The sequence below is a fragment of the Parambassis ranga genome, chromosome 12 (assembly GCF_900634625.1).
Source record: "Parambassis ranga chromosome 12, fParRan2.1, whole genome shotgun sequence".
NCBI classification, from domain to species: Eukaryota; Metazoa; Chordata; class Actinopteri; family Ambassidae; genus Parambassis; species Parambassis ranga.
This window is the reverse complement of record NC_041032.1, coordinates 7,921,956-7,937,632: the sequence shown is the minus strand read 5'-3', so window position 1 is coordinate 7,937,632 and position 15,677 is coordinate 7,921,956. Positions and strand designations below refer to the sequence as shown.

General features: G+C 40.9%; 1 protein-coding gene across 2 annotated transcripts in view; it reads left to right on the top strand.

Annotated features, from left to right (window-relative positions):
• The window catches only part of sardh (sarcosine dehydrogenase), a 28,030-nt gene extending 12,617 nt beyond the window's left edge, over positions 1 to 15,413 (top strand). For both annotated transcript variants that reach the window (XM_028417205.1, XM_028417208.1), the window contains 12 exons: positions 446 to 536; positions 660 to 801; positions 2,928 to 3,011; positions 3,223 to 3,336; positions 3,537 to 3,675; positions 4,799 to 4,912; positions 5,389 to 5,536; positions 8,847 to 8,940; positions 10,904 to 11,066; positions 11,213 to 11,381; positions 11,486 to 11,621; positions 13,314 to 15,413. In XM_028417205.1, coding sequence (XP_028273006.1) covers positions 446 to 536; positions 660 to 801; positions 2,928 to 3,011; positions 3,223 to 3,336; positions 3,537 to 3,675; positions 4,799 to 4,912; positions 5,389 to 5,536; positions 8,847 to 8,940; positions 10,904 to 11,066; positions 11,213 to 11,381; positions 11,486 to 11,621; positions 13,314 to 13,442 — 1,523 coding nt within the window. In that variant the 3' untranslated portion in view covers positions 13,443 to 15,413. The remainder of the gene's footprint in view (positions 1 to 445; positions 537 to 659; positions 802 to 2,927; positions 3,012 to 3,222; positions 3,337 to 3,536; positions 3,676 to 4,798; positions 4,913 to 5,388; positions 5,537 to 8,846; positions 8,941 to 10,903; positions 11,067 to 11,212; positions 11,382 to 11,485; positions 11,622 to 13,313) is intronic.
• The last annotated feature ends 264 nt before the right edge of the window (positions 15,414 to 15,677 follow it).

Below are 15,677 nucleotides of genomic sequence, written 5' to 3'. Positions count from 1 at the left end.
CAGCACAAGCAGGGGGTTGCTAAAAGGGCCCAGCTCATTAACCCAGCACTTTTGGGACTGGATGGATTAAAAATATGGAATTTCCTGGGTGTGTGTGTGTGTGTTTCTGCTGGTTTGGACCACACAAGAATGCTTCACGTGTTGGCTGCTGATGATTATGTCAGATTGCTCAGGGGCTGCTGTGAGCAAGGGTCAAATGATGGAACAAAGGTCAGAACAATCCTCTGTAGCTTATGTGACATATAAAGGATGAAAACTGCTCTGCTGCAGCGGTGAACATAAAGTAACCTCTAAAACTGCTGTCAGCTTATGAAATGAGTGTGATAAGCATTTTCTGGATTGTAAAGATTTAAAAGAATGAGAAGCAAAAGATTAAAAAAGGTTCAAACTGTTGTGTCCTGTTGATTTTTACCTTGATGGTGGATGCTTGCTCTTTCTGTTTTAGGCATGATGCTGGGAGGCGGCTGTGGTCGGGAGCTGGCTCATTGGATCATACACGGCCGCCCTGAGAAGGACATGTATGGATATGACATCAGGTACACACATACACATCAAAGGCCTTCAGGGGCCACAGCAGGGACAGAGTTTTAATGAAGTCTGAGTGATGGTGACTTTTAATGAGCGCTAATCTTTTGAATTTCTTTCCCCCTCCGTCACAGGCGCTTTCATAACTCGCTGACAGACAACAAACGCTGGATCAGAGAGAGGAGCCACGAGTCGTATGCTAAAAACTACTCTGTGGTGTTCCCCTTTGATGAGCCGCTGGCTAGCCGAAACATGAGGAAGGACCCTTTCCATCAGGTAGATGAGTGGATCAGTGCAGGCAGTGCGTTTCATGGGGAGTTCAAGGAAATAACCCTCACGCGCTTTTTCTTTTAACTTGGGTTTGTTGACTCATTTGGAAGTTATTTTGAGGGAAATATACAGATCAAAGAAGTGCGATAGGTCAAGATAATGTTGAAAATTGTCACAGTAAACACAAAGCTTAAATACATGACTCAGAGACACATATCCCAAGTTCAAACAGCTCATATTTATTAGAAGCAGGCTTGGTCATTGATCAGAGAAAAGTATAACCTTGGCTTTAGGTAAGCATTGCATGTATTCACTGTGGAAAAACTGTGTGCAGTGTTATGTATCTCTAATAATTTGGACAAACATTCAACTTTTTGCCTGTGCATAGCTGAAGGGGATCTTTCTGGACCCATGGGGCATCATTTCTCCCTTTTTAAGGTCGCTCTGTTGTTTGTGCTGCTGCAAAACCTGTGCTTGTCAGGCTTCTCTTTGTGTGAATGTCCCCAGAAGACACTGAGAAGAATAGAGAAGTGTTTGCAAAGAAAATCATTTGTCAAACACTGACCCCATCTCTCTCTCTCTCTCTCTCTCTCTCTCTCTCTCTCTCTCTCTCTCAGTATTGTTATCTCTCTGTCACCCTCTCTCTTGCCTTCTACTCTCTTTCTCAATCTGCCTCCTCTGGTCAAATCCACAGGCAAATAGCTGATTCAGATTGAGACGGAAGGCAGTTAGCTGTGTAATTTATCCCCGGCAGCTACATTTATTAATGCGATCCCTGCCAACGTGTCTATAAATGATACACTTAGCTTCGGTAGCTTGAGCTCGGATGTCTTTAGGATTGCTTTCTCTCTCAAACTCTTAATGGGTCTGGCCTCCATACTTTATGCATTAATGATCCTCTTTGACATGCTTCCCTGTTCTAGACTTCATTTACCTTTTAACTGTTTTTAACTCCTGCTCATGTAGGATATTTTTTTTCAGAACAGATTACTGTCACACAGATTTCATTAGCAGTGTTGTCAATGTGTTTTGTAGCTCATGTCTGTAGCTTGTTTTATTTAGCTTCCCTGACACCTTTCATACATAATTAACCAGGTTTCCTGAAGGGGCCTTTTGTACTGAATGATGAAACTTGGAGTTGTTACGCAAACCACAGAATCTGTATGCCAGTAAGAATATTGAAGATAATATTGGTTCCACACTAGAGCCAATATTCTGTTTTATACAATGCAGCTTTCAGCAGAAATCCAATATAAGCCAGAGCAAGTTGTTAAATAAAATCAAGAAGTAGAATAATATACAGCCTGTGAATTGAGTACAGCCTGCAGTAGACCTCTAGGTACCAGAAATACAAGTATAGATAGCAGACTGCTGTTTATTATAGCACCTGAATGCATCATGCAGTCTGGTTTCTTTAGCTCAGCCTGTCTTAACCTTTCTTTCTTCCAGTGTAAAACCACAAAATGGTGATATGTAACATGCCTCCGAGGTAATTATGTATTTGATCAGCCAAGGAAGCTGTCCCTCTTCAAGTAATCAGGCTGTCTACTTTTAGGAGGCAATACAGGATTATTTCAGAGCACAAGCAGACCATCTCTGACACTGCTGCTCCCACATTTTCTCCACCTCGGTAGCGCAGATGGTAAATATAGCTTGGTGTGGGAAGTTTTGGCAAGAGACAGCTAGCTGCCTGCTAGGAGGAGAACATACCTACCAACTGTGGGCGACTGTCAGTTTTTACAAGGAGGATAAGGAGCCCTAAAATATCTTCTTTAAATGCTGCTCAAGAATTAAGAATTATACTATTTATGTAGCTGTTTGTGCTCCTAATGGTGTATGATATCCCTTCTCATCAGTTTCTCTGTGGTTAGATGAGGCTTTTAAATATTTGTAGGATTGAAGTTGCACCAGTATTATTATCAAAGGATCATTTTTATTTTCCTTTGGTTCAACTGTCGTCACACATTTACATCACAGACAGCCATGTCCAGGGAGACAAACAAGTACAGTACTTTAAATTCTCTCAGTTTTTTTCCATTGAGGTCAAATCCTTTACCTCTGACATGTGTGTTCATGTTTCCAAAGACTGACAAGTCAACATCTGATTTTATTGTGCTGTGTTTGTGTTTCAGGTGCTGACACAGCAGGGTTGTGTGTTCCAGGAGCGACATGGCTGGGAGAGACCCGGTTGGTTCAACAAAGACGGACCTGCTCCTGTGAGAACACACACTGAATACACCAGAGATTTATGTATTTATTTATAAAGAGACATAAACAATTATAAGATATTTGTTTTCAATAAGCCTTGCGGATTATGTAATTTTTGGCCCAGTCTGACTGCTGATCATGGACAGCACTGAGAAGGCGCTGTCCTTGAGAAACTATTAATTAGCCTGTAATTGTTTGTTTGTTTATGTTATTCCAAAGGTTAAAGACTATGATTATTATGGAGCTTATGACACTATGAAGAATATGAACTACAAATACAACAACCTGCTGGGAAAAGAATACACATTTGACTTCCCTCCTCATCACAATGTGGTAAGATGCCAACATAGGATCTATAATGTTGCTTTGTTATATTGTTCACTCATTTTTACATCCATGTTTCTCTCAGCTTCATTCAGACAAATACGGGCTTAAGTTCCTCCTGCTGTAATACATGTTGCCTTCAGGGATCTGCTCTTATATATACAGTTATGTTTGTGAAAGACAGCATATTGATACTCTTTTAAATGCAGATAAAGAGCGAGTGCCTCTCATGCCGACACGGTGTGGCTGTGTTCAACATGTCCTACTTTGGAAAGTTCTACCTGACTGGACCAGATGCCAAGAAAGCAGCTGATTGGTTGTTCACGGCTGATGTCAACAAGAAGCCAGGTCAGTAAACAAATATATAGACAAATACAGAAATGCAGACAGATGGGAGAGAAGATTGACAGATTGAAGAGGGCAGATATGTGGAAAGACTGAAGAGATGCAAAAGTAATATTCAAAATACCATGATTTTCTAAGTGGGGACACTGCCCCATCGCATGATCAGCAAACCAGCAAGTGTGATTTGTGCAGGGGTAGGTGAATACAGATGTGAAATCACAATGCTTGAATACTTTCTCCACTTTGCAACTTCTTCAGGAGTTGACGGAGATGTCCTTTTAGAAATGTGAGATTAAATTCCTAAGAAATGCCAGAGTAGATATGCCTCTTAGCTTTAAGCCTCTTAGTTACTTAGCTGTGCCGGATTTGAAAAAAAAAATGTGTCTGATGTTGGCGACTCCTAGCAGTCCCATAAATGGACTGAAAGTAACACATGGACCACCTATGTACCCACAGGAAGGATGTTCAGCTGATACTTAACACACAACACAAAGCATGCTTAAATCATGACACAGGGCTCCATCACCCAGCCTTTTTTAGTCTCTGATTTTGAATATACAGTAATTGTAGGGATCATATTTAATGTCCCAGCAGGCTGACTTCTGCTTCAATGACACATTTACATATTGTTCTGTGTATTTAATACCAGTGACAAATGAAACTGTCACTCTTTCAAATGAGAGGTGACGGAGGGACAGCCAAGAATTAGAATGTCACTCCAGCCATCAGCTCAGATTTGGCAAATACATGATGGACGTGTCATGATTTTATGTCTCTCGTAATTAGTCAAAGACTTTATTTAGTAGTAGGGTATCTTGCCAACATCCTGATCTTGCCTAGCTTTGCTTAGGTATGTCCTCCTGACTTGGTTGGTAAATACTCCAAACAAGAGGTTTGCAATCAGAAGACTGATTAATAACAATATTCACACATAAGGGCCAAGAGAGCAACACACACTTTCAGGAAAAGAGTTATGACCAGGATTATTTACAACAAATCCTACACAAGACTGACTCAGATTTAGCTTCATTTTTCTTCTGAGTTTTCTGCCTGTGTGTTTTCATGAGACTGCACTCTCAAAAAGTCGGCCACAGGAATTAATTGTTCGTGTTTGTGTGTGTTTCAGGCTCCACTGTGTATACCTGCATGCTGAATAAAAGAGGAGGGGCGGAGGCTGACCTGACAGTGAGCAGACTGGAGCCTGGTGCTGCCAACCTGCCCCTGGCACCAGAATCCAATGGTGAGAAACATTCTGTGTGTGTGTCTGTGTGTGTGTTCTTTTTCCATTTGTTTGTTGTCTTATGTATCTGTTGTTCGATCATATCTGATGTATATTGTTTTGTTCTGTTGTCTTTATTTTCTCACATTATATTCTGATGTATTTATTGTTATTCTTATAGCTGTTCTTCTGTGTATATCATTTTCAGCTTTGATCATTACTGTCATTGTATTTATGAGTTTCAGTTTCACATTAGTCACATTATCTCTTCTTGTTTTGTTTGTTTGTTTACTTGCATTGACAAGTCAGACACAATATTAAAACCCAACAAAACAAAATGTGTCTTTTGAGATCATATACAGATTAATTGTATGTTGTATGTAGCCACATTAACATATAACCTATTTTGCTAAAATGTTTAAGAATGTGCTTAAACAAACAATGTTCATGATTTCCGTGTGTGAGTCTTGGCTCATCACATTCTGCCTGTTCTCCAGGTGATGCATACTACCTGGCCATTGGTGGTGGTGTAGCAGAACACAACTGGAACCACATTAGAACGGTTCTTCAGGATGTAGGCTTCCGCTGCCAGCTGACAGACCACTCGGAGGACATGGGCATGATCAGCATCCAGGGACCCAAGAGGTGGGCAAAAAAGAAGGCAGGAGAAATGCATGTTTAAGAAGGAATGCAGGCAGTGTTAATGTTTACATTCTGTGTGAAGAGTGTGGGCAAGAAGAGAGGAGAAAGTTAACTGAAGTGTTAGAATTCACACCTGGAAACAAGAGGACTAAAAAACAAACTTGGTATGTGACCAACAGTCCAAATGGCCATACAGTAGGCGTGGGTGCACAGAGATGACAGGGACGTTCAAGGTCAGGTCCTCAGTTTAATGTAGCCATCAGCTGTTTCATGGTGTTATAAAGCCTCCAGAGTAAATTAAAATCTGTTGTTCATCGGAGTGAGTGACAGGTCAGGCCTTGGACCAGGGTGCCATTATGGTGCCTCCCAGGGGAGGCATATAGGTGCTTTTGACAGTGAGGAGACTGCAGGATAGACCCAGATTACTTTGGTGGGATGTTTAATCCCCTGTGACCTGGAAATGCCTTGGATTTCCTATTAGGAGCTGCAATAAGAGGCAAACAAAGATGAGGACACCTGGTGCACCCTGTTTAGACCACTGACCCAAATCTGGTTAAGATAATAAAGAGACTATGAGTTTTAAAATGCACTGCTCTTCAAAAACTGTCACCAACTCTTGTGTTGTCATAGTGTTCATATTACCCTGATTAAAGAACATTGTTTACCAGGGATCTGTAGAGGCAGACTTATCTTGCCTGAGCAGTGGTGTCCAGGGATTAAGCTGTGACAGCAGTCTTTTATGATGTTTTTATGAATGGTTTTATTATAAGCATATAGACCAGGCTTGTTGTTTTTTTATCCTGTATCAAAAAGCTCCTGTTACTGTGTCTGATTTGATGTTTGGATGTGGTTCCATGCTGTGGTTGCTTCTGGGTAAAATCAATGGCTCCATTTTGCTGTGGTTAAATGGCACCTAAGGCTTTGAGGAGGAGAGATGCTCTTACTGCACACTCTTCCTCACCTTACCTAAACTAAAAAATGTCATTTTTAAACTCATCTATCACATCATCCATTGATTTCTTCATCTAAGATGAGAGTTTGTGCACTGTGCAGGTTAGAAGAACCTCACATTTGGACATGGGAGGTAGTACAAACTTGTCACTTTCTTCTTGCCTTCTACAGTTTTCTTTTTGTTCTTTGCTCAAAGAGCAACACAAGCCACCTCTACACCCCTCCACCCCCCATCTCATTCTATCTAGTCTTCCACTCTCACCTCCTCTCCTCCCCACCTTGATGCCCTCTGTCTTTGTTCCTACCTCTCACCACCAGCAGGGTCAGTCCACCCTGCGTGGGCTTTGTCGATTTTTCTTGTCTTTGAGGCTTTTGTCTTTTTCTCAATTTCTAAGTTTCTTTTCTCCCTCGGTCTCTTTAGATCATATCTACAAGTTTCTTTCTCAATCTTCTCTCTACCACTCCTCCCTTTTTTAGCCTCACTGTCCCCGTTTGGTTTTTCTCCCTCTCTTTTCCTTCGTTGCCTACGTCAAACTAGAATCCACTGCGTCACTACAGCAGTCCCGATATGTGCTGATTATAGCTCTCCTTCAGTTTTCCTGAGTGCACTCAGCTTGTGAGGGTTTTTGCATCTGTTGTTTCCTTCTGTGATTGGTGAGAGTGTTGCACAGCACTGTAAAGATGTTTAGCTCCTCCTTCTTGCTAAGCACAAGGAATAGCAGAAATGACTCCTCCTATGTTTTAGGTTTTGTTTCCGTACCAAGCAAATTGATCCATTTTTAAAGCTTGAGCAGAGAGAAGATTACAGCGTTTATGGAAATGCATTTGTCTGTGTTTTCCCTCCCTGAGACTTCTCATTCAAATTCTCTGTAGAGCGGGGGAGTCTTTAAACTTGCAGCTTTTCTCTCACACTGCACGGCGGCATGTTCCAAAGGGACAAACTGGTGCTCAACCATTTGCTTTGTAATTATGAGCCTCATGTATAATTGATGAAATTATGCGATATCTTTTAAGAGAGGCCTGTGTGTATGCATCCTCAGATCCAAAGCTGAAAGCCACAGTTAAATGGCATGTGAGAGAAACAAATTGGTGGTTGCAAGTGACCCACATGCTTAATACGCATGCACACACACACACACACACACAGAACAATTCACTGATTACATATAACCAATTTGCCCTTTTCTTTAGAGTTCAGTGAATTAAAGGGAGGGCAGCATAACACAAATGTACAATGGATGGATACACACCAGTGCACATACAATGATCAGCCACAAAATTAAACCTACTCACAGGTGTAGTGGAAAATATTATCTTGTTAGTATTGCACCCATAAATATAGAAATATAGAGTATTTGGCAGCAAGTGAACACTCAGTTCTTCAGTAAAATAAATCAAAACAAAGACTCATCAGGTACAGACTAGACAGAACAACCTCCTAAAGACTTACCCAGGTCTGTGCTACACTTGCGTGATAACCCTGCAGAGAAGAGGGTTCTTGGTCCACAGGGGTCATTGATGTGTTACATGAAGGCTCAGGCTGGCTTGTGTAGTCTGATCCCACTAAAGAGTTTCTTTAGCCATGATAGAAAGGTGTCAGAACACAGTGCATCACAGCTTGTAGGCAGAGTGCCCATGCTGACCTCTGTCCAACTGCAGAAAACGTCCAGTGTCAGAGCCGAACCACAGAGTAGTAGAAAAAGATGGCTTGCTGCTGATGGATCATGACAGCCGGGTGACAGCGTGTCATTTACCTGAGGAAGTAATGGCAGCAGACATTACTTGTGGATTTTACTTGGACACATAACACACAGCTACACTTGGCTGCAGTTCATGCATCTCCTTTCATGGCATCAGATGGTTTTAATTTTGTTATTGATCTATGTACACGACCCTCCCTGTGTCTCTGCATCTAACTATAACCACAGTGATTGCTGTTTAGAAAAAAAACAGAACACCCACACTGATGCACAAGCATGTACACACAAACCTGAACCCTTCCCCAAATATCCTGAAATCTGGCTTCCTGCCACATTATTGCAAAAATATCTTCTAGAAAAGGCCTCACACACCTGCCCACTCACAAAGATACAAGTAATACAAGTAAGCTAAACTTAGTCCTGTTCATTCTGTTGACTCATCTTTATGTAATATTGATTTGTGTGTGTGTGTGTGTGTGTGTGTGTGTGTGTGTGTGTGTTTACGGGTGAAGGAGATCTATTGCATTTTCTGGTAATTCAGTTGTTTTGAGAAACACACACAAAACTTGGAGATAAATTATGATGCACAAATACACGCACAAAACATAATGACCAACTGCCTGAAGTTCTGATCTCTTTGTGTTATTTCTCTGTATTTGCAGCCGAGAGGTGCTACAGGAGGTTTTGGACACAGACCTGAGTAATGAAGCGTTCCCTTTCTCTACACACAAAGTTGTCAACGCAGTAGGACATCAGGTGACAACACTCGAACGCATACACACACACACACAGACGCACCCGCTCAGTGCATGAACTCATTTCTTCAATAATTGGATGTGGTACATTTGTCGGCTTCAAAATAACCCTGTCAGCACTGGTTAGATAAAAAACCCACTGTTAATTAAAAACTACTCCCATGCAAATCACATGCTGTTGAGTGCAACTGGTTTATTATTTCAAAGGTACACAGTCATCAGAGATCATGTGTCTGTGCGTGGGGGGGACAGATGGCATGTCTCAAGGCGTCCTTATGACTTACTTACATGTCAAGTCTGTCAAAATGTAATGTTTTTCCTTCCACCTTCTTTGTCTTACTTCTCCTGCCCCTGAGGTCTAATAAGTCAAAACTACAAGTCTATAACATGGTTACCTACAAGCACAGGGGAAGTCACATATTTCCACCAAGCTGTATTTTTTTTTATTCTGTTTTCAAACTATAACAGTGTAAGGTTGTCCTCAGCAGTGCTTCTGGCCTTAGATGAAAAAAAGCATGTTGAACCGGCACATGCAGCGACACATATGTCCACACACACACTCTGTCTTAGTTGCTCTTGCATGAATTATGCAATGTGATTGCAGTCAGCATCTTCTCGCAGCTCTGCAGGAGTGTTTGTGTACGTGCGCGGGTGTGTTGCTGGTGCTATGTTCCAGCTGGTTGCTGGCCTTGTCTGGGTGACATTTTAATGGCTGCACTGCTGCGAGAGGAGTGCTCTCCCTGCCCTCTGCTCCCCTCATAGCTCATTAGACTCCCCTCACTCGTTGTGTGTGTGTGTGTTTGATTTCTTCCTGACAAATGTATGAGTGAGAGGCATGCATGTGTTTTCTATGTATCTGATGTGTGTTGTAAATAAGCACAGGCCTGTATGTACTATCCTAGCGCTTCATGGAGTCCATATGGGGCCCAGAGTGATCCCTGGCTGCTGGATGGCCAGATGGCCTGGCTGTCACTGTACCCACTGGGGAAACTGTTGGAGGAAGTTTTCCCTCCTCATTTTTCTCCCCCTACTCGCATAGAATCCTTTTTATTTCCTCCACTCTTATTTGATTCATGTTTTTGGGAATTCTCATTAATCTTGTGTTGATTATTAAAGCCCCTTTCACACAGGGCTGAAAACCTACTAAGACCTACTTGCTTGCTAGCTTTGATATGCTACTTGTAACACAATCCTCCAATGTGACTGGAAAATACTACACAGGCTACAAACTGGACTGTATCCCTTTCTTACTGATTTTGAATATTAATATAAAGATGTCATAAGTTATGGCATAACACACCCATCCATTTTGCTACCAGACGATGCTTTATTAATCTGCATGTAAAACAAGCAAGTAAAACCTTTATTTATATTGCAGTACCTTAAATAGGAAGCAGTTAACTGCAGCTTAAGATTTTCACAGCATTACTGTGCATGCTAAGGCACATTTTTTCAGACGTTATCTACTAAATTGAGGTGCCATATAAAGCTGTGGGAGTCTGTGCTCTTTGGCCCATTCAATGCTGTTATTTAGCATTTACCAAAACCTCCACAGTTGAGGTGGAGAATAAAATATGACTGATCAATATTTAAAAGAACACTGTTCTGGAGAAATATCCCTTTTTTTCCTTTTGATTCACAGCATCTTCTTTCCCTGTTTCTTTAACCCCTCAACCTCAGTAGATTTTATTTCTTTGAGGACGTTTGGACATTCATTTCGAAAAGGAGATTACAGTTTCTGTGTTCCTTGCTTTATGAATCTTATCTTATTCTATCATCTGTTCTGCTGCTTTCAGCCTCTTTTCTTTTGTCTCTTCAGCGTCTGCTGCTGTTAGTATTCAGATGCATTTCAAGTTGAATTTGATCCTTGAAGATGAAGTGTGTATGAGCGAGCTATGCAAGCTTGGCCCTCTACGTGCACCTCTCTCTAAGCTTCCCCTGTGCCTCCTTTCTCTCTCTTCCAGGTGCGAGCCATGCGTCTGTCATTCGTGGGGGAGCTCGGCTGGGAGCTGCACATTCCCAAAGCCTCTTGCCTTCCGGTCTACCAGGCTGTCATGGCTGCTGGTGCAAAGCATGGCATCATCAACTCAGGCTATAGAGCAATCGACTCACTCAGCATAGAGAAAGGTAACATTCAGGGGAAAGCCATAAAAGATCAACTGTGAAATCTAAATCTAGCTTAGATTTACTGTACTTTAGGCAGTAAATACAACAGTAAATGTTGTACAACAGTATGTTTTTACTCTAGTTTCTCCTGCATTATTCCCTACCAGGGTACAGACACTGGCATGCTGACCTACGCCCTGATGACACACCCTTAGAAGCAGGCCTCGCCTTCACCTGCAAACTGAAGAGTTCGATCCCGTTCCAGGGTCGCGATAGGCTAGAGAAGCAAAAGGAGGAGGGACTAAAGAGACGCATCATCTGCTTCACCATCGACGAGTCAGTAGAGCTTCTGTCGTGAGATTTTACAACATCTGTTTTTTTTGGTTGAGCCACTGAGATTGTTATTTTCCACAAATTGATTTTTCTCTTCCGTTTACCAGGAAAGTGCCGATGTTTGGACTGGAGGCCATTTTCCGCAATGGAGTTCCTGTTGGTCACCTACGGCGTTCCGACTATGGCTTTTTCATCGACAAAACTATTGGTTATGGATACATCCGGAACCCTGATGGAGGAGTGGTAAAGGCCTTAAAAACACACATGCACATGACATTACACTTCACTGATGTTCAGCATCTACTGCTATGCTTTGCCTCGCTCACTGTTAAACCCGTTAAACCTAAATTATCATGTTTTACCATAAGAAAATATTATCTAAAAATGAATTTCCTTTGGTGGAATCGGATAAAAGTGTTGATTTAACTGAGGTTTTGATATCAAATTGGAAGTGGATGAAATGATCACATTAGTGGGTTTCAGGACTTACTTACTGACAAATTATATTTGTAAAATTGCAATTTCTCCCAATGCTGCGCGATGTCGATGACCCACTTTAAGGTTCAGGTTACATGCTCGAGTACAACTCATTTTCAGATACTTGGAATGAGAAATATATACTTGAAATTGCATGTTGGGACTTTTATTTATATCCTCAAGCTGTTCCTCGGGTTTTATTGATCAGCACACTTTTTTTTAACCTCCTGATGATAACACACAGGGGGAATATTAGACAGAAAAATGGAAGCAGCAACAGGGACACAAAAAAAGTTATGTTGCAATGGTGTGCTGGAAGGCAAAGACTGTTTTATTTTTTAATTCTTAAAAATAGACAAGTCCCATGTGTGCCTGTTTGTGCGCTTGTTTTACTGATGCTGTAGGAACAATCTATTTTAAGGGAGGGAGGCTGAAGGTACAGGCTGAACATGAAGGTCAGGGCATTGTTGGTGTCTTTCACAACTGCTTGGATGTTGTGGAAGTTTAAAATCTGAAAGTCTGAAATCCCCCATTCATTCCCTTCTCCCCACAAACTATTGTATATGGGGAGTGTAGGGGATTATGGTGCTGCACTGCCGCCGGCTAAATAAGTGCAATGCAACACATAATATATTGCTAATGTAGTGACCATGTCTTGTACTTTTCATGATGCATTGTGAGATAAAGCGAGTTCACTATATGATTCTCACTACATACTCCAGCAGCACTACGACACAAAATGACAACCCACTATATATGACACTATATAGTGAGCTGATTTCACACAGTGCCCATGTCACAGTTGTGCTTTAGTGATTATTGCAACATGCACATTCAAAGTGAGATGAGATTACTTTTCCTGCTGGGTCTTTGCTGTAATATCAAAGGATTGTAGCTGTTTTAAACTGAAGGCAGCTTTGGCCCTGCATCAGTTTTGTTGGATCAATCTTTTGACTGCAGTGCTGATCTCTAACATCTCTAACATGGAAGTGGTACAAACATGTAATGTTGGATGCTTTGACAGTCACAAGATGCATTTCTGGCTACAGCTGGGAATACAGCTGTGTCTGTGTGTGTGTAAGAGAGAGAGAGAGTGTGAGTGAGTGTGATAATGAAAGAGAGACAGAGTGACAGATCAGTGGGAGAGCTGCAGGGAGGGAAAGGGGAAGTCAGTCAGTGAAAATTAGCTTTCTGTGTTACGAGGGAGCTGACAGTGACTCATGAGTGAATTAATTGCTTCCAGTGTTTTATAACTCCAGTGCTGTCCTCCTCTGTCAGATATGAACGCTGTGAAATTGTCCATTCTGGAGAGCTCCGCCAGCTGAGAAGACTACTTTTACCAATGAATCAGTCATCTCATCTTGGCTCTCTGCTTTTAGTCTCTATTGCTTTTTCTTATGTTTCTCTGGTTTTCATGCCTCTCATTTTCACTCACCATCTTCTTCCTTTCGTTATTAGGTGAGTGCCGATTTCATAAAAAGTGGCAAGTTTACCCTGGAAAGGATGGGAGTTGTATACAAGGCCAAGGCCCACCTCAAATCTCCATTTGACCCTGAGAATAAGCGCGTCAAGGGCATCTACGCTTGAGAAGGACCACATGTGTAAAAAAAAAACAAAAAAAAAAAAAAAAAAACTGAAGAAAACACGCTGGTTACAGATCAACATGTTCAAGTTAGAGACCTTTTTTTTCTACCTTAACATCTCCACAAACCCATCAAATGTTGATCAGTTTATTCATTTTATATCTGTCATTGGATGGGACTGAAGTGGATGTGATGAAAATAAAATTAAGCCTGTCATAGATGGTCTAACATCTGCATCAAAGTAAGAGTCTGGTATGTTTTGTTTTAAGGGTGCTTCACTTCTTCAGCTCCGCATTTTTAAACCCACTCAAAGCTCGAGATCAACAGTGAATATTCTCATGTGACAAGTATTACCATAAAAGCAAATTCAAGAGGTGTTATTATCTTAAGAACCAAATTATCTGTGCAGCTGTGTCTAATCACAACATTTCCTTAGTGGATCTTAACAACAACAATATGTTTAATTTTGGTATTTAAAGTCAACAGCCAAACAAACACACCTTTTCCCTCAGGGCTCCTTTTTTTCAATTTATACTTGGCTGACCTTTTCTTCTTCTGATGTTTCACGACCATCTGTCATTCTTGGAGATCAGCACACTAGCATTAGCCAAATTTGCTTCTGCTGCTGCAAACTAGAACCTGAATTATATTTTTCTGCCCTGGTCTGGACCAGGAGGACAGAACTGCAGTCTGTCTTCTTCTTTGTTTTTTTTCTTCTTCTTCTTACATCTAGCTGAGCGTGAGGTGATGGTGTAATGATTTCAAATGTCCTAGTCTACCTTTCAATCTGTAACTGACCAACTTGCAGTATAAAAGTTTTAAATGACTTGACATTGCATGTGTGATATATAGGATTCGCTGGTCCTTGCTATTAATTTTTGTGTGCTGTCCTGTGTCCTCATAGTGCAATATGTTGTTTAATGTTAGAGCTACAGTATTTCTAATTTTATCATTTTAGGGGCTTTAAAGTGTCCTTAAACTATACAGCAGCCCTGCAGGGATATGTGAGTCTTACCACAGTGCTTGTGCTGATAATGATGACTTAATGCTGAGTCTAACTCACTTATATATTGTCTAAATCTGAAGCAGTTTGGCAGCGTTGAGGAAAAGAAAGAAAAAAAACAACACACCACAAGGCTCAGACAAAATGCTGCTGAAGTAAAATGACAGAGGAAGACAAGTTATCAGAGAGCTGCTGTTACAGTTAGCACTGCTTTGTTTCCGGATCTGTCCCTGCTGCTCCTGCTCCTGCACTCTGCTGCGTGCCGTTTATCTTTTTAGGTTTTTACCAGAGACGTTGTTATTCGGTAAGGCCATCTATCCATATAAGCCTCAGTGAAAGTTCTTATTTTGTTGTATTAATCCACATTTTGTCTGCAGAAAAAGCTCACCAGCAAACTTTTTGCCACAGTGAACATTTGCAGAAAGCTTTAAAGAGAATAACCTCAGTCTGTTGAAAATATTGTCTTAGTGGAGCCGCATTATTGTCATATAATACATGAAAAATATACCGGTTAATGGTGCCTTTACCCGTTTACTAGCTAGAAAGTGCCAAACTGTGACAAAAATAACATGTTTGGCAGCCTAAAAACTGACTTCTGTTTCTATGGTAGGTAATTATTATCTGTGTTTACATGACTACTATGATCTACTATCTCTGATTTGACTTTAAAGAATTACATTTCTTATCTTTGTTTACACTGATACACTAAAGGCTAAAAGCAGAGGCCATCTCACACTATGTGAAGAGCAGCCAAAATATTCAAAGAAGGCATTTGTATGCTTTTTACGACTCTTGCTTGCCTCTCAGATGTTGGTGGCTGCATGTTCAGCACAAAATGTTTACTAATGTGGAATGATTCATTGATTCTGCCCAGAAGGCCATTAATCATTGAAATGGTTGTTCCCAGGGGTAGCTTAGGTTAATAACAAGATTTATACAGGAAATGTGAAATACACTGATAAAACACTGCTACTATAATGTTCCCAGAGGTTTTTTTTTCCAATATTTTGTATAATTTTCTTCCCTTTCTAGCAGAAAAGCAGGTAAAGATATTTAATTTCAAGTGCTGAACTTTCAATAAGAATGTGAAAATGGTGTGCTGTGATGTTTAGATTTGGTTCAAGAAAAAAAGTCATGTTCAATTTGAAGAAAAGCCAGTAATTTAATGTGAAGTAAATGTTCATCCAGGCGCTTTTATTCTGTCCAAGTCTTAACAAATGTGTGTGTAATAAATAT